This window comes from Podarcis raffonei, chromosome 11 (genome assembly GCF_027172205.1).
Source record: "Podarcis raffonei isolate rPodRaf1 chromosome 11, rPodRaf1.pri, whole genome shotgun sequence".
NCBI classification, from domain to species: domain Eukaryota; kingdom Metazoa; phylum Chordata; class Lepidosauria; order Squamata; family Lacertidae; genus Podarcis; species Podarcis raffonei.
In genome coordinates, this window is record NC_070612.1 from 26,371,553 (window position 1) to 26,395,179 (window position 23,627).

General features: G+C 40.7%; 1 protein-coding gene across 2 annotated transcripts; it reads right to left on the reverse strand.

Annotated features, from left to right (window-relative positions):
- Positions 1 to 1,912: 1,912 nt before the first annotated feature.
- CENPK (centromere protein K) lies at positions 1,913 to 23,612 on the reverse strand. Of its 2 annotated transcripts, none has more exons than XM_053408092.1 (10): positions 23,448 to 23,612; positions 20,351 to 20,482; positions 19,567 to 19,623; positions 17,693 to 17,765; positions 10,887 to 10,933; positions 7,180 to 7,262; positions 6,986 to 7,084; positions 6,675 to 6,804; positions 3,699 to 3,752; positions 1,913 to 2,907 (listed from the first exon to the last, which is right to left on the reverse strand). In XM_053408092.1, exons 1-10 carry the CDS (start codon positions 23,448 to 23,450, stop codon positions 2,740 to 2,742), a joined length of 846 nt encoding a protein of 281 aa, XP_053264067.1. In that variant the 5' UTR covers positions 23,451 to 23,612; the 3' UTR covers positions 1,913 to 2,739. The 2 variants fall into 2 exon arrangements, with proteins under 2 accessions (XP_053264067.1, XP_053264066.1); XM_053408091.1 differs by lacking the exon at positions 23,448 to 23,612 and adding an exon at positions 23,112 to 23,414.
- Between the last annotated feature and the right edge of the window lie 15 nt (positions 23,613 to 23,627).

Consider the following 23,627-nt stretch of genomic DNA (forward strand, 5'->3'; position numbering starts at 1 on the left):
GAGCTGACTTTCTTTCCTCCACATAAGTTTTAGCTAGATCCTTTTCTTGCCCACACATTCCCTTGCACCTGTTTGTTACTTTCCTTAGGGAAAATACCTGCAAGTTTGGGGGGGCGGGGCGGAATCTGTTGTCTTACCAGATTAAATGAGTTCAAAGGAACCCATATTAAAATAACAAACTAGTTTCTGAAAGCAGGCATTTGTCTGGCTCTCCAGGTTTTTGGTTGGTGATTTTGGTCCCACAGGTAAACACAGGCCATCTCCATTGGTGCATGAGGCCACTGAGTTCTGCCAAATCCCCACAGACGTCAGAAACATCCCCACTGCAGACTCCTACACCATTTGACATGGTGTATCTTTTCATGTAAGTCAAGAAACTCAGTTATTTTTCTCCTCCAACTTGCTTCCAATGCACAGCAGGCAACTATAGTGACTCAACATTTTTATTATTTATTTATTTATTTATTTATTTAATTAATTTCATTTATTTATTATTAAATTTGTTAGTTGCTTTATCTTGCCCAAGGCAACCCAAAGCGACTTACAACCAACCAAAAAATACCAACACAGATACAATAAAACAAAGGGGGGGGAGAGAACATTAAAAAACATCCCACCCACTTCTGCCTTCTTGCTGTCTCCTATATTTTCCAACTCTCTCTCACCTCTGACACCCACAAGGCAGGAAAAACTACTACTTTACGTATAACTTCCTTCAACCACTTTTCTACTTCTTTCACTTTCTCCACTGCAAAAGTTGGGTCTTTAAGAATGTACTACCTCATAATTCCATCCTAGGCAACTCTCTACATTTGTCCTCTCCCCTCTATCTTTGCTGTATTAAGTATTTGTGCCAGCAACGTGTGGATGGGTCAACCTGTGTAATGTACCCTCTCTATTCTGTATGTTCCTGTAATGGCATTTCAAGCTGCAAAGTTGTTGTTTTTTTGTTTCTAAGTAAATTCATGTTGGCATTTATTACCTTTAAACCTTTACTCTTTTCATAAATAAATAATTCAACTGAAACAATGGTGTGGTTATTTGCTAGCTCTCTGGAGCAAATGCACCAAGGCTGATTCTTTACCGAAGGCCTTGCACAGTTCAGCTGTCCTGCTCAAGTTGTTGTTTTTTTGTACCAGTGTAGGAGGTACCAAGCAGTACCAGTACAAAAGAGACTGGCACTTTACAAGAGGACCTGGTTACCATATTGGACAGCTTCGGACGGGGTGGGGAGGGGGAAAGCAGATGCTGTCATTGGTTCCACTGAAAAAAATCCTTTTAGTCAAGGAATGCTGGTACTTCCAAGTAGGAAGGCAAGCTATAAACAGTTCAATTCAGACAAATTTTTGAAAGTGTGTTGAATACGACTTCCCATATTTTATGTCCAGAACTCAAATTGTGAGACAATTCTGAACCACATATCTTTGAAACACACATAGTACAGTGGTGCCTCTGGATACGAACGGGATCCGTTCCAGAGCCCCATTTGCATCCAGAAGCAAACGTAACTAGCGACGACACGTCTGCGCACACGTGTGCCGCTTTTCACCGCTTCTGCGCATGACGTCATTTTGAGCATCTGTGCATGCGTGAGCGGCGAAACCCAGAAGTAACGCGCTCCGTTACTTCCAGGTTGCCGTAGAGCGCAACTCAAACGCGCTCAACATGAAGCATATTCAACTCGAGGTATGACTGTATTGGGCACTTATATCAAATGAAAAGGGAAAGGAAGATGTCAGCCTCTGGAGACCCTGAAAGTGATTTGGCCAGTGACACACTCCTTAGTTACATCCCCTTTGGATTAATGTAATAAGGCATTCTATGTGAGGCTTCCTTTGAAAAGTGCTCAGAAACTTGTTTTTAATATTATTATTTTTAAGTGTGTGTATTCCTATCAGTTTAATTTTTTTAAAAAAAATTTGCTTCTTTTCTATGCTTTCAGCTGTTCTTATTTTTATCTGAAAGGTGACTTGAGTTTATGTCAAGGAAAAAGGTGGGGTATAAATAAATATCTACTACTATTACTAAAGTAGCTGGAAGAGACCTGAAATTAATTGCAGTCTTTGAATATTTCCTACTTAATTTATTTAAAAGGCAAATCTGGCACAACAATTTCATCATAGACCACTTCCATGGAAACAATACTAAAGGTCACTCTTGCAAAGGTCTTGGAACTGGGGGTGGGGAAGGGGGGCAGACAGCAAGGTGGTAAAAGTAACTCTGAAACAGATTATCTTACAAATTCTGACTGCAGATCTCCAAAAGGTTTCCCTTGCCTTTCTTTCACAGAATTGCACATATCCCTGGTGAAATACAAAATTCTGTTTTCTTTTTCTCAGCATACTATCCCAGGAATAAATACTGTTTTTTCTATTTCAGCATTCTCTTAAGGTGATGGTGGAGTCCGAGAGTTGATAGAAAACAAGTTAGTTGGAGAGCTACAGGCAAATGAACCATCAGTCTAAAATACACCTATAATCTTAGGTTCATCTCTTATTTTAATGGTCTGGATAGTTTTCAGGATAAAATATTATTTGCTAATTGTAGTAAAAGTAACAAAGAACTAATTAAAATCTCACATTGAAATAGAGCACTATAGTTCCAGCATTACAGAAACATTATGAGAACCTGCATGAAAGATCTGTAGCAGCAGAAGTGCTATCTTCTCAAGCTGAAGCAAGCAGCTACACCCCTTCTAATTAACTTTATTTTACTGATCAGGCGATGACTTCCATCTTACTATATGTTGCTATTAGTGAAATTTTCTAGACGTATTCTGTTTGGATCTTCTGGATGTCTTAATGCAATGCCATTTCGCAGCAGAAGTTCAATATAAGGAGCCCAGAATGAAGTGGTGATTGATACATATGGATCATGTGGTGTGTTACTAAATTTGTGGATAAGGCTCTGAAAATGAGAATGACATTTAGAAAACAATGTTAGCTTTGATCGGCCAGACATAGTGGCTGCATGTGCATGCAATGCTAAACAATGGTTTAGTGCTACCTGCACAAGCAGAGATGAGTTTGAACAAAGCCTTCACTTTCAGAGAACAGAACTGTAGAATTGGAAGGGATCCCAAGCGCCATCTGAGAGTCTGACCCTCTGTGATGCACAGAATCCCAGTTTAGTGCAACCTTTCCTTCCTGAGTTAATGCAAATGCACTCAAGGGCTGCAGACAGCTTCCTTTCTGTTGCTACTGTTCATAACTAGACATGCCTGTGCCCGGCCCATTGTTATCATCTAGCCCAAGGGGATTCCACACAAAAAGCTGCTCTTCACTAGGGACCAGGAAAATACCTTTGGCTAATGCTGGTTTTGCATTTAGTTGTCTGTGCTCAAGTAGAGATCAAGATGGAAGAATAAGATGGAAGGCAGCTTCCTATGTGCGTTGAGCTCAATCCATTAGATTTCCAAAGGTCATAATAACCATTGGGAATTGGACCCAGAAGACAACAGGGCATGATTGGCTAGCCTGTGGCCCTCCAGATGTTGTTGGACTCCTATCAACCACAACTGTAGCACGGGTGGGAGTTAAGTAGGGGGGAGGGGGAAGTTTCAGGCAAGATGAGGAAGCCCTATGGGTCGCATCTGGCCCCCAAAACAGAATGACCAAACAATTCACCAATCCCTGGAGTAATTATTTAGCTATTTATCCATCCCAGTCTTTAGCTGCAGCAAACACAAGTGTTCTTACCTCTAAAATTTCATGTAATGATATTAGTTGTACATCTGGCTCTTTAGATGAATGCTACAGGAAACAAAACAAAAGATCTATGTCATATTTAAGGCATGCATTTTAACAAAGGGAGGGAAGTTTTAAAGATAAGTTGTTTTGAATGCATTTCTCTTCTTTTGGACTTGAAAAAATGAATTTGGGCAAAAGTAGTTGAGCAAGAATGTCAGTGAGATTGCGCATTTGAATGTGATAAGTGATGAAATAAGGATGCATCTTCACTCAAATGGCGCATGTAAATGGACATCTGATCTACATTCACAGTTCCTCATTCACTAGGTCACAAAAATACAAAAGTCTGTTTACATGCACAGACTTGCAACAATTTACAATAGCACAGTACATCACAGTAAACCAGGGCTGGGAACCTCAGGCTCCAAACCTCTCCCCAGGTTACAACCTCCTTCCCAGGTGACAGTCCCTCTCCACACCTTCCGCAGTGTTTCTTCCTGGCTGGAGTGCATCTTTGAACTTATTTGCCTGGATGAAGAGATGGGTGTGCTAGAAACTCAGACCTTTGCATGACTGGAATATAGCCGACTATATAAATAAGAGTCACACCTGTTGCTCCATCCACTCTTGGCTCTGGCCCTGCCCATTTTACCTCTGGTTACACCCACTGGAATGCAACCCTCAGAAGGATACCTGCAAGAGAAAGTTTCTATCCTGCAGTAAAGAATGGTTTAGTGTGATGTGCATGAGCTGAAACAAATCTGACCAAGCCATGGGCTATTTACTTCCCTTTCCTGTGTGATCAGAAGGTCTTCAGCAGTGTTTACCTTCGGTTTCAATTAATCATGGCTTCTTGGTGTCTGCAAACTGGGAACTGTGGTCTGTAACAAACTGGCTCAGTTTCACAACGAGCCATATTGAAACCATGATTACCCTAGCTGACGTGTTAAATTAACCAGAGACTGTAATAAGCCATGATCCTTGGTTTGAATACAACAACAAGCAGAGATTCAGTGAAAACAAAAGCAGAAACTGCCAAAGTCCTCCTCAACACTATGTGGGTACAACCTTGAGTCTCACATAGGCCAGTTCTTGCTTGCACATATAATGCTAAACCATGGTTCTGCATGATCTGCAAATGTGACACAACAGCATTACAAAGCACAAGGATCACATCCACAAAATTGTGATTCTTGTATGCACCACTTATTTTTTAGCCCTTTCGTTTTGAAGTACTTGCTTATTTACATTCAGTACGTACCGCCCAACAACAGAAGTTCTCTGGGCAGTTTACAGGTACTTGGCATCCTCCAATCTTGGCAATTTCACCTGTCATTTGCAAATGGGTATTGATGACGCGGGTGGCGCTGTGGGTTAAAGCCTCAGCACCTAGGACTTGCCGATCGCATGGTCGGCGGTTAGAATCCCCGCGGCAGGGTGCGCTCCCGTCGTTCAGTCCCAGCGCCTGCCAACCTAGCAGTTCGAAAGCACCTCTGGGTGCAAGTAGATAAATAGGGACCGCTTACCAGCGGGAAGGTAAACGGCGTTTCTGTGTGCTGCGCTGGCTCGCCAGATGCAGCTTGTCACGCTGGCCACGTGACCCGGAAGTGTCTGCGGACAGCGCTGGCTCCCGGCCTATAGAGTGAGATGAGCGCACAACCCTAGAGTCTGGCAAGACTGGCCCGTACGGGCAGGGGTACCTTTACCTTTACCTATTGATGATCATTTGTAAATGTATGGGAGGAAGACAAAGATTCTCTGTGTTGTCAGGTTCCCGTTTCTCCCCTTTATTGGCCTAATCTTTGCTGCTTTTAAATTATATTGCATTCAACTGATGAGTTAACTAGGTAGCTTAAATACATTTTCCAAAGAAAATATAAATATGCATCTTTCCCCACACACAAGTTTCAGCTTACTATAAAAAGATACCATTTCTTTCAGGAAAATATCTAAGTGGGTATGAGATGAATGCTCAGTATTTATTTTATATAATATCCACCTTTCTTAAAACACTATAGAAACCAAAATTGCACAGGCCCAGTTGTACAATCTTTAAAGTGAAAATAGAGAGGATGATTTCAAAAGCTTTGCCAGCTATGGCCACCAGGGGGGGTATAGCAAGCATTCTGACCTCAATTATATCTCGGAATGGGACTGAAGATACCACAACCTATAAACTGCTGGGTGACACAGATTCTAGCAAGGATGTAGAGAAGCACCAGTTTCTATGGCCTGCAAGACTTAAAGGGGAGAGGGAAACTGACACCACAAAGGGGAGAAGCATAGGGAACTGAAAGGAAGGAAGTTAAGAATGGAGAAATGGCTAAAACCAGGGATACCTAAAGAGTAGAAGGTGGGTAATTTGGCAAAATTTAGGCTAGGAGAATCAGGCTCAGAGATTGAAGGTGAGCTCAAAAATTGTGTGAGTGCATCTAGCAACAGCAGGGCTTCAGACAGCAATGATTTCAATTATATATCGGAATGGGACTCCTGGGGCATTAAAGTTGAATTAAAAGCACAGCATTTGAACTTTCATGATTGCTTTTAATTATGACAGTGTAAAAAGGTAAAGGTAAAGGACCCCTGGACGGTTAAGTCCAGTCAAAGGCGACTATGGGGTTGCAGCGCTCATCTCGCTTTCAGGTCGAGGGAGCTGGCGTTTGTCCACAGACAGCTTTCCAGGTCATGTGGCCAGCATGACTAAACCGCTTCTGGAGCAACGGAACACCGTGACAGAAACCAGACTGCACAGAAACACTGTTTACCTTCCTGCCACAGCAGTACCTATTTATCTACTTGCACTGGCGTGCTTTCAAACTGCTAGGTTGGCAGGAACTGGGACAGAGCAATGGGCGCTCATTCCATTGCAGGGATTTGAACTGCCGACCTTCTGATCGGCAAGCCCAAGAGGCCCAGTGGTTTAGACCACAGTGCCACTCACATCAGAGACTTCTTAGCTTAATATTAATGTGAAAATGATCATACTCTTTTCTTTCTTTTAGTTCCATCATCAGGGAGAGGAAAATGTTCTTCAAGGAACTCGCCCAGAGCAGTCAAGATCTTATCCTTATATGTTTTTATTCTCAGCATTTTGGTTTTGATTTCTTGAAAGGCTCTAAGGTGTTAAAAAAAAGAAAAGAAAAGTTAATTGCAATAGTCTTTTTTTAAAAAAAGTGATAAACTTGCAAACAAAAATTATTATCCACACCAAAGACTTTAATTATGCAATTCGCTTAGTAGAATGATTCTAATTTCTATAGTTTCCTGCTCCTAAAACTGCAAAACATTATGAATACCTTTCTTCAGAAAACTCTACAACTTGATTGCGATTTTCTTCCTCTGTTTGATTGAGGCGGTCCATTAGCTGCTGCTGTTCCTCCAACCATTGCTGTTCCCTTTAAACAGAAGTGGGGAAAACAGTAGACAAATACACATTATTTTTGTAGAACTGCCAAATCAGTTCCAGGATAATATTGAATCCAGCACATACCTTACTAAGTCTTGCTTCAGTTTTTCGTTCTTTGCTTGAATTGTTGATAGCACCATTTCAAGATCCTGGTCTACTTCCTGCAACTGAAAAGATAAGTGTGCTCTTTATAGAAATGTGGTTCTTCGTTACTGTACTTTAAAAATATGTGCACTGCGGTGCTCTGTGCATTTGCATGCCTTACATTTCAGTACTATACTATCTGTATGCTTAAATACGAACACAGAAAAGTAGGTACTCATCCATCTTTTTCACATGAATAGAAAACGAATCAGCAAACAGGTAAAATAAATACATAGCTTTGTAAGTGATTTTCAAACTCTTATTCCAGGGAACTTTGTGGTTTCTTGGAATCTTCTGAGGAGCTCCTTGGTGAAAAGATCAGAAATGGCAGACAAGCTTCTCTGAAAAACGGCGTGCTCACAGAATAATCTTTTAGAACTCCAGGAGGACTGGGTAGAAGGGATTTCTCCTCCATGCACTAGTTGCTGTTCTGCATCATTAACACCATGGGTTGTTTTCAGTGCAAGGATTATTGCTAGCACAACAGGACTTCCTGCTTACCCTATTCCTGCATGCCCCCTAAATCTGTTCTGTGGGCTCCTCCAACCCTCCAGAGCAGATCTGGTGAGGACACAGAATGGAGGAAGAAGGCCTGTTGCGCTAGTGGTAATCTTTGCCAAAATAGGATGAGTCAGTAGGATACTAACTACTACTTCTCTTGAAGGCTTTGCAGGGCAAATCTGTATATGCATACATCAACCTTCTCTAACCTGTTCTCTCCAGACTTTTAAGACCACTATTCCCATCAACCCCATCCAGCATGGCCATACTAGGTTGAGGAAGGTTGGTGTAAGTCATAACTGTTCATCGTTTAACATGTAAGACACAGAACCTAATACATATCAGTGACCTGATAAGTCACAAACACAACAGTAGCTTATTCATCACTATTGAGTTATCTCCTCAAATGTAAAAGATGCCCTAATACCAGTAAATATGAGCCAATGTTGAAGCTCACTAAATTGACCAGTGCCTCATATGTCTTAAAATGCTCTGTAGATGCAGTAGTTTCATGACACATTAGGAGACAAACTTGATAGGAAAAGTAGAAACTTTGGAAATCACTATCCTAGACCAATCTTCTCTGTGATGCACAAGAGTGCTTATAGTTTAGATTGCACATTTCAATTCTAAGTGTTGGGACCTGAGAAAATAAAATGTATACAACTGCACAGAATGAAGGCTCTACTCTATTTTTAACAGATTTTCCAGGACTATTTAAATTCTCTTTTTCAGATGCAACATCCTTGTTAAATTCTCAGTAAAATGAATGTGCTGGATCATGTAGTGTGATTTATAATTATGAAACCACATACCAAGCAATCTTGATTCATAGGGCCATGCAGACTGATTAGCACCTAACACTATTTGTCCCTCAGTGGACGTAGGGTTACGTAGGGTTAAGCAGAGAAGTGTCAGTTGTTTTCATAAAAATCAATTAAAAACATTATGATCTATATGCCTTTTGTACAATTTTACAGATTTCAAATGTATCTTGATAATAAAAATGTTAATGCTTCTCTTATCGTGGAGTCAATTCTACACACATACACAAGAATGAGAACTTGAGATATTTTAGCCAATTGTCCAGAAAGCAGAATGTCAACTCAAACATGATTTAAGAGGTGCAACATTTTCTCAATGCAAAGATGTTAGCCAGTCATTTTGTTGAAACAAAGTATGTATTAGCATGTCTGCTTCCATGACCTTTCTAATGAGAGTTGGAATAAAATTGCTGAGAAGTAACCAAATCCAGAGAAAGGAAGGCAAAGAAGTTGTTTTTAAACCAAAAACTTTATAATTTGAATGTGAATTCATTTATTAGGTACAGTATAATTGCTTATTTTAGCAGAGGAGCCACAATAATCTTCCCAGCTAATGTTGCATAGCAATTCTTCAACCCTTATATTGAAATCCTATCACTAACACATTCTAGGTTTCCTTGTTAGCCCCAGATCTGGAAGAATTAAAGAGTAATATTTGCAGATGCTATTGCTATAAAACTGAGAGGAGTATTATGGACTGATGTCAAATGTAGAACTTAGTTAAGATGTTTTAGGCAGGCCTAAACATAACCAAGTGAAATGTAATTCACAATCGGCATGTTGTAGCTACTGGTGCCTTGGTAGAACTTCCAATTTATGCTGCTTACCTAAATGACAGGACAGTTGTCACAGCTAATGGCCAGGATGATGGGTCACAAGCTGTACAGACCTAACATTAGGTGAATTTGGGACATATAGAATCATAAAATTGTAGAGTTGGAAGTGACCCCAAGGGTTGTCTAGTCAAACCCCATCCAATGCAGGAATCACAGCTAAAAAAATCCCTGGCAGATGGCCATCCAACTGTCAATACAGATGAGTATTCTGATACTGAGAGTGACACAGAGAGCTCAGAGAGTTCTGCTGACACAGTCATTGAGAAAGGTTCATACACAATGTCTAGTCCTTCACAAGTTAAGGCTGAACTAGAATTGACCGAACCACTGTTTACTGTTGGGCGTGGTTCTCCCAAAAGTCCCAAGGATGAACCAGTCAGCAAGGAGGATCTGCACCTCATTCGCAGGTCTGAGAGTCACAAAGGGCATACCTCCCAAAAGGTACTCTCAAGAGTTTGCTAACTCAGCTATTGCATGTGTTGCTATAGTTAACAACTCAAGCCAGGTTCAAAGTTTGTCCAAGTCAAAGACAAAGACACACCTGGGAGTTGCAAAAGGTAACACTACTTTCCCTAGCCACGGTAATGCAGAAGCTCTGATTCCTTGGAAAACAGACAACCAGAGGGTTACACTGGTGAAACCAGTGGCAGGTAGTTCCAAAGGTGGAACTGAAACAACAGGGGATTATTGCATGTATAACAACAGTTTGTTTTCTTCTCTGGATGATGCTTTGTTCGCTGCTTGCTTCAAATCATATGGGGGAGGATGTTATGATATGAGTACTATGCAGCTGCGAACAAGCAGTTCGATGTTTACATCACATGATGGGTCTAAGCATGGGACAGGATGTTCCAGGCGATTCTCAGAGTTATGTTCTCAGTGTAACATGAGACCTTCCTGTTGTTTGTGTCCAGGAGGAATCAACCAGTTGCTCGGAGGATTCTGAGTGAGAATACATGCTTTTGTACAGCGTATAGTCAGGAATAAAAGTAGCAATGAAATGCAGATGAAGGGTGTTATATAAATCTTAGGGAAAGCTAGTTGAGTGTACAGGTAACTTACATCTTACACTAGGGTTTGGTTCCAGAGGTATACACAAAAACACATAAAGCCAGGAACCCCGGAACCGCCTTCCCCCCCGCAAGGTGGAGGGCTGTGTACCCGGCTTTAGGGAGGTAGTGCAAAGGTCCTGCCGCCTTCCCAAAGCCCTTTAAGTGGGATGCTGCCAGAGCCCTTGCACTGCCAGGTAAGCCTTCAACCACAGCTTTGCACAGGTGGGAGGGAGGGAAATAAATATATGGAGAGTGGGTTTCCCCTGCTCTCCATTTATTTATTTATCTAACCCCCACCCGAACAAAGCTGCTATCACGTAAATCACTTTTTATTACGTAAAATAAACGTAAGATGTGAGTTACCTGTATATCTAATTGTCTGACTAATACTTTCAAGATGTTACAACCAGCTCACCCTAATTTAATAGACATACCTGGTGTCTTCCTAATGCTGTCAGAACGTCTGGATTCACGGGAAGTACTGAAAAACACAACAAGTTGCCATACTTTTAAAAACAACACATATTCGCAAATCTCATTTCTCTGAGTGAAACAATCAGCATTAGACACAATGCTATGATTACTACACATAACATATTACAGAGTGAGAAGAAGTCCACATAGAATGAATTCTATAAACAGCAAGCAGCATCTCATAAAAAACTTATTAGTGAATCCAAACCACTTTAAGACCAACCAGCAGGCTACACTGACCTACTGAAGGCTACAATCCTATGGTCGCTGGAAGGGTGCCCTAGGGGCTACTGAACTCTGCAGAGCTCCCTCTCTGTAGGTGGGGAGGGAGAGAGAGAGATCTATTCTTGCAGACAGAGGTCTGGTTGTGAAGACATCCCTACAGCAACAGCAAAAAGGTAAGCGCTACAACAGCAAATAGGGCAAAACAAAGAGCAAAAATTGCATTCTAGCAATATTTGGGGGGAATGTGGACACACTTTCCCATTTCTCCCAGTGAGAAGGAAAATCCTTTTTTTAAAAAAACAAAAAACCCACTTAAAAACCTCAAAGGGATGGGGGGGGGGGAAGAGAAGGATTTACAATCCCCACCAACAGCACCTTTTGCCCAGCAGTGCTATCCCAGAAGTTTGTCTACCACTATGCCTTCTGCCTAGTAGGCTTGCTCTCAGGAAGCTGTACCATAGCTGTTTATTTCATAGTATTTATTTCATAAAATCGTAGAGTTGGAAGGGTCATCTAGTCCAACCCGCTACAAAGCAAGAATCTTTTAGCCCAATGTGAGGCTTGAACTCAGGACCCTAAGATTTCATGCTCTACTGATTGAGATATCTCTTTAGTCTATCATTTGTACTGAAAGAAAGATGCTTGACGGAAAAGATTAATGAAATGTTGAAAGTGGAAAAATCAGTGCACAGAAAATTTACAAAAGTTATGTTTTACAGGCTTAGCGTATAATGGTATTATATTGGAAGTTACAGCCCTAAAGCAAATGTAACCTTTTTATGGAAACTTCAAAGCCAGAAATATGCTTAGCAAAAAACAATGATGGAAAAATGCTTACATTCAAGGCTGAATGGATAAACAGATGGACACAGCCCTTCAGAGATGTCCTCAAGAGATTTAAGGCTTTCAGCAGAAAATTTTAATATATGAAGAAGTTAGCATTGGCACAACCTAGAAATGTCAATAAAATCCACTAAATATTGCTGGGGAATATCTATGTTGCTTTTAGGCCAAACACCTCCTAAAAGGCACCTGATGTAAAATAATTTTTGAAGCTATAGAAGTTTCAGGAACTAGATGGGAAAACACCTGAGAAGCCTGTGTATATCACTGTGAGCACCATGTTAGAAGGACATAAAGGTAATACACAAGGACACAGTCCACCAACCAATGCTTAATCTTCTGGCAAACACCAGCATCCTTAAAATATAGAGACACCATATGTGTAACATATGGTGATCCTATTGGGTAACTGGTAGGGAACAACATTAAATATCACAGTCAGAAGCCACAGGTCTGGGGTGCCCTGTTCTAAGTTGGGGTCTACTTGAACAACCTGAAACAAATGCAGACATTGCCAGCAATTGTTCACACAACTGTCTGTACATAAGGGCACTAAAATAGTCAAGCCGTAGATTGAGGCCTAATAAATTCTATATTGTAACAACCCATTTGATGACGTAACTTCCATGTTCAGAGCATTATATTTGTGAAGTTTTGTAGCAGAATTTTCCTTATATTGGACCTTTCATTTATAATGGATGGGGAATGTTTTTGGCTCCACAGTCCAGGTTCTTGTGAGGAACGGCCTTGCAAGCTCGGTTTGACAGGTGAGTAGGACCACCCACCTGACATCACAATGACATCAGGTGCAAGTGCTGCTACAATGAAGTTTTCTTCATTTTAGCATGGGTTTCAATGCAAACCATTTCCTGAATCAGGAAGGGTTTTCCATAGAATCCTGCTGTTTGGCTGCCTGCACATCTTCCCTGATGGGAACAGGTACACATAACCAACACAGGATTTAACTCTAACTTCCCACCCATCAGTTGATATCATGAATTATGCCAGTTGATGGGTGGATGTGGTTTGGGGAAAATTTCCTTGTGGGTCAGTTTAGACCCCCTGGGAAGCCAGAGTCCCCACCCTTGGTTTATAAGGTGCTCACTAGCAATACTGAAATCACTAACACAAAATCAGCACAATTTAAACCATGTAGAGATAGACAGAATGCAATAAAGAAGAGAACTCAAAATGAGAAAAAAGATAAAATTTTGGAGAAAATAAAAGAAGGTGAGAAGAAATTGAGAGCGAAACCAAAGTCGCAAGAGATTCTGAGAGAAATAAAGTTACATCAAGTACAATACATGAAAATGATGAACCAGGAAATAGAGTGGAAAATTAAACAGATGAGACAAAAGTCATTTGAATCGGCTAATAAATGTGGGAAATTGTTAGCTTGGTAAATGAAAAAAAGACAAAAACTTAACACTATTACAAATTTGGAAGTGGAAGGAAAGAATATACAGAATCCAGTGGAGATTAGAAAATGTTTCCAGAGGTACTTTAAACAACTTTATACACAAGGGCCACAGAAAGAAATTGACATAGATCAATTCTTGAAAATAAATGGATTACAAAAAATCTCTCAAGAAAATAAATTAATGTTGAACTATAAAATAACTGAACAGGAGGTAGAAGGTGCCATTCAGAATATGCAATTGGGTAAATCTCCAGGACCGGATGGCCTAACTTCAAGATACTACAGATCCTTGAAAGATTGGATAATACAACCATTAAAGGAAGTTTGTAATGGAATTTTGGAAGGGAAAAAAGCACCAGAGTCGTGGAAGGAAGCTTACATTACACTTATACCGAAAACTGAGTCTGAGAAGACACAACTTAAGAATTACCGCCCCATATCTCTGCTTAATGTGGATTACAAAATCTTTGCAGATATTTTGGCTAAAAGATTTAAAAAAGTGCTAGTGGAGGAGATACATAAAGACCAAGCAGGCTTTCTCCAGGGCAGACATTTGTCTGACAATACGAGAAATATTATTAATATCTTAGAAAAATTACAAGTGAACATCAATACTAAAGCAGTTTTGATATTTGTAGACACGGAGAAAGCCTTTGACAGCATTTCTTGGAGTTTTATGAAGAAGAATCTTCAGGGGATGGGGGTTGGTCAAGGTTTCGGAAATGGTATAGGTGCAATTTATTCAGAACAAAAGGCTAAACTAATTGTTAATAATGTGGTGACGGAGGAATTCAATATAGAGAAAGGGACATGGCAAGGTTGCCCAATTTCCCCATTGCTCTTTATTTCGGTCCTGGAGGTTCTCCTAAATATGATCAGAAGGGACCAATTGGTCAAAGGTATACAAGTCGGAGCTAAACAGTACAAATTGAAAGCATTTGCAGATGATTTAGTACTGACATTACAGGAGCCAGAATCTAGTACTAAAAGAGTATTGGAATTGATTCAAGAATTTGGTCAGGTTGCAGGATTTAAGTTAAACAAGTTAAAAACTAAGGTTTTAGAGAAAAATTTAACACCGATTGAGAAAGAGAGGTTTCAGAAAAAGACAGGTTTAACATTGGTAAAGAAGGTAAAATACCTGGGGCTTAATATGACTGCTAAGAATGTGAATTTATTTAAAGATAACTATGAAAAATGTTGGTCAGAAGTGAAAAAGGATCTAGAAATATGGTCAAGTTTGAAGCTTTCCTTGTTAGGCCGTATTGCTGCTATAAAAATGAATGTATTGCCAAGAATTTTGTTTTTGTTTCAATCATTGCAAATTATGGATAAGATGGATTGTTTCAAGAAGTGGCAGAAAGATATTTCTAGATTTGTCTGGCAGGGCAAGAAACCCAGAATAAAATTTAAAATATTAACTGATGCAAAAGAAAGAGGTGGATTTACCCTGCCAGACCTTAAACTTTACTATGAATCAGCTGCATTTTGCTGGCTGAAAGAATGGCTGCTTCTTGAGCACACAGACATTTTGGATTTAGAAGGTTTCAATAATGTATTTGGGTGGCATGCATATTTATGGTATGATAAGGTTAAAGCTCATAAAGCATTTAAAAACCATATTGTCAGGAAAGCATTATTCAATGTTTGGATAAGATATAAAGACTTATTTGAAAATAAAACCCAAGGTGGTTATCACCGATGGAAGTGAAGGCTCAAAAAAAGCTCAATATGGAGGCCAAATGGCCGAAATATTGGGAGATTTTGGAACAAGAAGGAGATAAATTGAAATTGCAGAGCTTTGAGAAACTAAAAGATAAAGTGTGAGACTGGCTTCATTATTATCAAATAAGGGAGGCTTACAATTTGGATAAGAAAATTGGCTTCCAGGTGGAAAAATCAAAATTGGAAACAGAACTGTTAGATTTCAAAACTAAGACTTTGTCAAAGATGTATAACTTGCTGTTGAAATGGAACACTCAGGATGAAACGGTAAAATCTGCTATGATAAAATGGGCACAAGATGTCGGACATAACATTATGCTGGCTGACTGAGAACAGTTATGGACCACAGGTATGAAATTTACGGCATGTAATGCCTTAAGAGAGAATATTATGAAAATGATATACAGGTGGTACATGACACCAGTCAAGCTGGCAAAAATCTATCATTTGCCCGATAACAAATGTTGGAAATGTAAAGAAACTGAAGGCACATTCTTTCACCTTTGGTGGACGTGCCCAAGGATTAAGACCTTCTGGGAGATGATATATAATGAAATGAAAAAGGTATTTAAATATACCTTTCTAAAGAAACCAGAGGCCTTTCTCCTGGGCATGGTTGGCCAATTGGTGCCAAAGAAGGATAGAACTTTCTTTATGTATGCTACAACAGCAGCAAGAATACTTATTGCAAAGTATTGGAAGACACAAGATCTACCCACCCTGGAAGAATGGCAGATGAAGGTGATGGACTACATGGAACTGGCGGAAATGACTGGCAGAATCCGAGACCAGGGAGAAGAGTCGGTGGAAGAAGATTGGAAGAAATTTAAGGACTATTTACAGAAATACTGCAAAATTAATGAATGTTAGATTGATGTCGGAATGAAGTTAAGTGGCTTTAGCAGCAATGTTATAAAGGAGTATGTAAAGATGGATTCTTAACAGGTGAGAATGTAAAGTTATAATATATTAAGATAAAGGATTAAGATAAAAACAAAGAGGGAAAGGATTTGCTGAACTAACTAACTGAATTGGAATACAAAAAAGGGAGGTGTGAGGAGGTCCGGGAAACAAGTAAATGAAAGACAAGACATGGAAAGACTGATTGGTTTTTAATTGTTTTATTTTTCTGTATTTTGTATTCTTTGTTTTTTTTCCCTTCTTCTTTCTTTTTCTTATTTTTGTAATCTTTTCTTGAAACTTTAATAAATATCATTTAAAAAAGAAAAGAAAAAAAGAGATAGTCCGTCATAAGAATTAAGCAGATTTTGAGCTGCGTTGTAATACTTTGCAGCCCAGTAACAATTCTGCAAGACTTTGATACAAGTATAAGTCCTTACTGGATAAATAACTACACTTTATCTCACATTTGCTGTTTAACTACGTCTTATCTTTGCTTAGCCTAATTTGTTTAGACTGTTATGCTATACCCACTTACCTGGGACTAAGCTCCACAAGCTTTAATGGGACTTTCCATTCTAGAATTACATGTAAACAATCCTAAACATGCCTATTCAGATGCAAGTCCTATTAAGCTAAGAGTACAGTGGTACCTTGGGTTACAAACGCTTCGTGTTACAAACACTTCGGGTTACAAACTCCGCTAACCTCGAAGTAGTACCTCGGGTTGAGAACTTTGCCCCAGGATGAGAATGGAAATCGCGTGCCAACAGTGAGGCGGCAGCAGGAGGCCCCATTAGTGAAAGCACGCCTCAGGTTAAGAACGGACCTCTGGAACGAATTAAATTCGTAACCCGAGGTACCACTGTATATGGGATTGTAGCCTGGATAATGTTTTCACATGTTCTTAAAGTTGCTGTTAAGATTCACCTGTAATAATATCAATCCTGCTAATTTAGCCATTATATTGCAATGTTGGTTGCCGCAAAGTTTTGAATCATGTTTTGAATCATGAAGCATGGTTCCTAGTACTGTGACTCTCATGCTCTCTTTTTAAGGAATTGGCCAAATGATCTACAGGATGCATTATTCATGCAGAATTATTCTTCCTTACAATTTACACAGGATTAAAATAATATTCCTGATATTAACTTTCATCAATAATGATTGGCATTGTAGGTGCTGCAACAAATGCTTGGTTTCTTTTGGATAGACCATAATTAGAAATAGGAGGCAGAGTGCACTGCGAAGTCCACTGTGTGCAATAAGACTAATCTTCAACCAGTTATTGTAAGTGATAGTCCATACCCAATTATATAAAAGCATGTGATATCTGAGATATTGCAAATACAAGACTGGTGCTCCAAATATTTACTAACCTAAAAAACCTCTAAATTTGTATGTTTTCCATCTACAACATGTGTATCATTTCTGAAAGGAGTGTCAAGATAGGCCATTTGGAAGAATAGATTTCAACAGCATGAAGTTGATCAAGAAACACAGAGAAGGCCTAAAAATATGGAGAATGGTACACAACAGATAACAGAAGTGGTAAGATTAAACATTCCATAGAAACCAGGACACTTTGAACATTCAAGGTTTCATACCCCTTGCCTTTAAAATTCTGAAAAATATTTGGATTGAAAGCCTTACCATCTGGTTTTCTCTTCTGCCATTGGTAAAGCTCCGCTGAAAGAGCCTTCACCCTTTTCATTAACAAGGAAAGCTGTAATACATAGTAAACGTTGAAAGGTACTTTAAAAATGTTTTATTACACTTGAATAAAGAGGAGACCACTTAGAAGTACGAACTGGAACATTTAACCAAATAATGGTATACAACCACTTTCCCAACCTCATTCTCTAACAGAATATTCATCGTGAGCAGAACACCACATTCTGATACAGAAAAGCACCAGAGAATATTGTCTGGCACAGAACCTTCCCCAGTGCCAGGAGCTGCCTTTGTTCCTTGACCTGGGGCAGCGACTGCCAGTGGCACTGTGTGGTGCTTTTTCAGGCTGAGGTTCTCCATGGAGGAAAGTGTAGGATTGCAAGGACCAAAGGAGTAGCCTATGCATCTAGCAAAGGAGAAAGGTTGTGTAAGATTTATTTATTTATTTAGGAATAGGTAAAGGTAAAGGGAACCCTGACCATTAGGTCCAGTCGTGACCGACTCTGGGGTTGCGGTGCTCATCTCGCTTTATTGGCCGAGGGAGCCGGCCTACAGCTTCCGAGTCATGTGGCCAGCATGACTAAGCCGCTTCTGGCGAACCAGAGCAGTGCACAGAAACGCCGTTTGCCTTCCCGTCGGAGCGGTAACTATTTATCTACTTGCACTTTGAGGTGCTTTCGAACTGCTAGGTTGGCAGGAGCAGGGACCAAGCAACAGGAGCTCACCCCATCGTGGGGATTCGAACCACCGACCTTCTGATCAGCAAGTCCTAGGCTCTGTGGTTTAATCCACAGCGCCACCCGCGTCCCTTTTAATTATGGAATAAGTTCCACTAATTATTGTTAGTGGAAAGGTTTCAAAGTCATAGATTCTATGATGTAGTTTCACATATACCACAATGCACCATGCACTTGATTATGTTTCCAGCAGCCCTCTCCAAGTTTCCATTTAGTTCATGTTCAAGACTTCCTTCCATCACCAGCCATGGGAGAACCAGGGTGGAGTGAGGAGACAAGGCCAAACACAGTTCTAGCACATGTTTAGCTGTTGTGGTATGAGCAAAGGCCTGTGTCACAACAGGTACTGTTCAAAACATTAGCAGTCACTAGTTGAGACAACTATTGCATTGCTAGGTCAGCTATGTTTATGGCTGTTAGTCATGATGGATTCATATTGTGCCCTGATGTTTAAAAGCAGTACAGCCATACCTCTGGTTGCGAATGTGATCCGTGCAGGAGGCACGTTCGCAACCCGCAGCGTTTGCAGCCTGAAGCGCCGCGTCTGCGCACGCACACGTGTGACGCGATTTGGCGCTTCTGCGCATGATGTCATTTTGCACTTCTGCACATGCACCGAAACCCAGAAGTAACCTGTTCTGGTACTTCCGGGTTCGGCGCAGTCGGCAACCCGAAAATGCTCAACCTGCAGCATTCGTAACCCAAGATATAACTGTATGTTAATACCAAAGGCATAATATGGGCAGAGAGGGGCATGCTATTGCCTTTGTGCAATAGCACAAAACATATGGCAGGCGACTGCAGGAAAGCTATCTGGACTAGTAAATCCTTAGTTTGTCCTAGTTCTTCTTTGGTTATTTACTCAAATTAAAAACAGCAGCATCATTTGGGAATACTTTTTCATTGGTAGTTATGGCTAAGCTGGTTGTTGAACCATTTTAAAAAAAATTTTAATGCATCCAAAGCATGTTATCTTCAAGCCACTGTTGCATCTTTGAGATAAAGTGGGCTAGATAGCTAAATAAATGTGTACATGCAAAAAAAAAAACTGGCTTGGAAATGTTTTAAATCTGGTCCCCCATGCATAGAAAGCTTTTTCACTGACAGTTCCCTTACCTTGGGATCTGAATCTGAAAGTGTTTCTGTTTCTTGAAGTGTTAATCTGTTCTGACACTTGGTTATAAAGAAAGGAGAGAAATAAAATTATATACAAGTTTACATTGTGCTTGTTTTTCCCTTCCTTAGACCAACCACCAATTCCGAACATTTAAAAGCATTAGAACTCAAGATACTGAAGACACACCATCCAGCCAGTTATACTGTATTCTCTTTGATTTCAACTTGAGAATTTATGAACTAGCGGAATTCTCTCCCTTTGAAATAAATGAGGCCTAAAGAATAACTGCCTTTGGATTGTGTATCTTAGAAGTATAACTGATGACACCAAGCAATTTTCAGCAATTTTAGGGTGCCTCTGACTTTATGGGCTTCAATAACGTCTCTTCCTCTATTGTCCTTGCATTCCTCATTGCACCTTTTGTTTTTCATAAATTTTTGACAAGTTTTCATTAATGGAACTGTCCTGGTTAGATGTGGTAGACTGAAGGTTTTGCTTGGTCTTATATTTAATTTATTTAATTTTCCATTTCATTTATCACACATGAAAGTGAAGGGAGGACTAGCATCCACAAAAGCCATTTAAAAATTCTTTCTACTTTTATCTGCATTTTACTTTTTCTAGAGATGGTGTTTGCTGTGTGCTTAGGTGCATGTACAAGCATTGCAAATAGAGGAATAAAAAAAACCATTATTGCTAGTTATTTGTTCCTGCAACTTCATTCATCACATCAACATACATCACTGCTGTAACAGTATTCATCAATAGAATATTGCTCATTACCTCTTCCATTTGTTTCCACAATTCTTCACAATCTTGAATGAGTTGTTCTTTGGCACCTTCTGAACTCAGTAATGTGCTGCTGACCATTGGGGGAACTTGCTGCTCATCTAGACTCATCGTATTTTTCTCAGCCTATGAACAACATTGTTTCCATACTTGTTTTAATCACTGATAAACAGGTGGTATAGAAATGGTTTAAAACAGCATCACATGCACACAAGCACTCACACAGGTGAAGCACCAAAAAAAGAGAGAACAGTTTATGAGCAGTAGTCTGACAGTTGTATAGGACCACAGAGTCAAATAACTAACTGCCAGCTAGCAGCTACATCATGAATGTAGAAATTATGTTTAAGCACAAGTCCAAAACAGAGCAAATAAAGTCAATGTGCCTTCCTTGAGGGCACACAGGTCTTCAGCAGTGCACAAGTTGCACACAATGACAAAAGCAATGCTTGTAAAAAGTAAGACCAAGTGATGGGATCTATTATTCCCCAATAACCAAAAACCATCTTTAAATTTTTCATACTTCTCCTTTAAGAACAAGCTTGCAACAGCTGGTGCCTTTGTTTTGTCTAAATTTGGCAGCTTGTGAAAGCATAGCTGATCAGAATTACATAGTTCTCTGATACAGCCACATGGGCAGGCTTGGCCTATACAGTTTATAAACTTCAGTATATAGTTTAAATAAAAATAAAATAGTAAAAAGCAACTCTAAATACAGAGAATTTGAGGACAGAACATAAGCATAACAGGTTCCTCAGCATACTTAACATGAGGAAATTCTATTTCCACTGAACTCAAATGCAAGGTACTATCAGTTGCAGTGGGTATCCTGAAAACATTTATGCATCTGATGAAGTGGATTCTAGACTGCAGAATGTTATGCCCTAATAAAATGGTTAGTCTTCAAAGTGTCACAACAACCTTTCTTGTTTTTGTGTACACGCACACAGAGTAATGTTGAATCTGTAAATAAAACCTCCATTTATGAAGTGTCTGATTTCACAAAAGTAAAAAGTTAGTAGCATAACCTGATTTCTAGAGTGGGATTGAGACTTTTCAAGACTGAGCAAGCACCTAGCATTTTAAAGCTGGATTCTATATGTTGCTAATGACTAGAAACGTTTCAGGCAGGAATTTGTTGATTTCCAAGGACAATGCTAAAATAACAACATTGAGACTGTCTTCTTTTAATTATTTAACAGTTTTGATCAGCAAAACTAGTTTACCAAAGCCAAAAAAGACTTATGAGAGGTACAGCATTCATGTTGTTGTTGTTTAGTTGTTTAGTCATGTCCGACTCTTCGTGACCCCATGGACCAGAGCACGCCAGGCACTCCTGTCTTCCACTGCCTCCCGCAGTTTGGTCAAACTCATGTTAGAAGCTTTGAGAACACTGTCCAACCATCTCGTCCTCTGGCATCCCCATCTCTTTGTGCCCTCAATCTTTCCCAACATCACGGTCTTTTCCAGGGAGTTCAGCATTCATACAAGGTACCAAAACAAAGAATGAAAATCTTCAACAACATCCTTGACAGCAGTAAAGATTATTTTGAAACACAGTGTGTAAAACACCTTAATATAAATAACGAGACAGACTTGCAATTTTGAAAATCTAGAGACCATTTGATGTTGTCCTTAGGAACAGATCTGTGGGAACATATGGACTTGAATAAATAAAGCATTAATTCATCAATGGTATAAGCCATACTCATTTGTGAGTATGTATTGCCACTGTATTCTGCTCTGGTCAGACCTCACCTGGAGTACTGTGTCCAGTTCTGGGCACCACAGTTCAAGAAGGACACTGACAAACTGGAACGTGTCCAGAGGAGGGCAACCAAAATGGTCAAAGGCCTGGAAACGATGCCTTATGAGGAACGGCTAAGGGAGCTGGGCATGTTTAGCCTGGAGAAGAGGAGGTTAAGGGGTGATATGATAGCCATGTTCAAATATATAAAAGGATGTCACATAGAGGAGGGAGAAAGGTTGTTTTCTGCTGCTCCAGAGAAGCAGACACGGAGCAATGGATCCAAACTACAAGAAAGAAGATTCCACCTAAACATTAGGAAGAACTTCCTGACAGTAAGAGCTGTTCGACAGTGGAATTTGCTGCCAAGGAGTGTGGTGGAGTCTCCTTCTTTGGAGGTCTTTAAGCAGAGGCTTGACAACCATATGTCAGGAGTGCTCTGATGGTGTTTCCTGCTTGGCAGGGGGTTGGACTCGATGGCCCTTGTGGTCTCTTCCAACTCTATGATTCTATGATTCTATGATTCTGTGAGAAGGCTGCAAAATTAAATCCCAAGGCAAGGTTCGTACCCGCTGCCTTGTGAGACATCTTCAGGAGAAGAAAAGGCTCAGGAGTAAACTCTACACAAATCCGGAATGGAGCCCCCAAAACGGTTGGATGACAAGTTGTACATCTCTTTCCAGCAACTCCTACAGCCAAGCTGGTGTCAAATGTATTGCTTTCCTTTCCTTTGGACCACATCTGTGAGGCCTAGAGAGGGGTCTTGTCATCTGGGCAGCCCAGGACCTCCATACACAGTGTGCAGGCTTGCACCTCGAGAGGTCACTCTGGTACCGTTAACACAGCAAAAACAACACGGGGGTGGGGTGGGGGGCAACAGTTACGAGTTACCGGTTTCTGCAGCCACAGCAGGTGCTGTAATTCTCCAGTGGCTTGACTTCACCCCCTGAAGCGCACTCCATTGTCTCTCTCTAGACAATGGATGCCAACAACAACAACAACCCTCACCTTAAACGCCTTCCCCAGTAAAACCAGTTGCTAACCAGAACCTTCAGATGAAGAACACAGAAGCGTCCCTTTGGACCAAACCAGTCCAGCATCTGGTTTCCCCCCGTGGCCCGCCAGGTGCCCTGGGAAGCCCACTCGTGGGACCTGAGGGCAATCGCCCTCCTGTAGGCGCTGCTGCCCAGAGACGGGCATTCAGCCACATCCGTCTCTAGTGGAGGAGGAGAAAACAAGCTCCAGCCTCACGACCCCGGACGCCTCCACGGAAGAAAAGGATGCGCTTCCTGACGGAGGCTCGCCCAGACCCAGCAGCCAATGGCCGCCCATTGCTGACATTACCATGGCGATTTCCCGGTGCCGCCGCCGACCTTCTTCTTCTTCCCCTCGGCTCGCTCCGAGTCGCCTTGCTCTGCATTCCGAACCTGCGCGGGCTGCGCTCTCATTGGCTGTCGGCGAGGGTCGCGGGCGGCGCGCTCTCAAGCGCGTCACTACCCAGCGCCGGGAAAAAGCAGAGTCAAT

Bases quoted from the DNA above. Each gene is read 5' to 3' on its own strand.
- CENPK (XM_053408092.1), bottom strand. The intron at 10,934-17,692 runs GTAAGGCTTTCA...TGTGTTTTTCAG, and splicing joins GCAGAAGAGAAAACCAGATG to TACTTCCCGTGAATCCAGAC. The intron at 7,263-10,886 runs GTATGTCTATTA...TTATCTTTTCAG, and splicing joins CAGCATTAGGAAGACACCAG to TTGCAGGAAGTAGACCAGGA.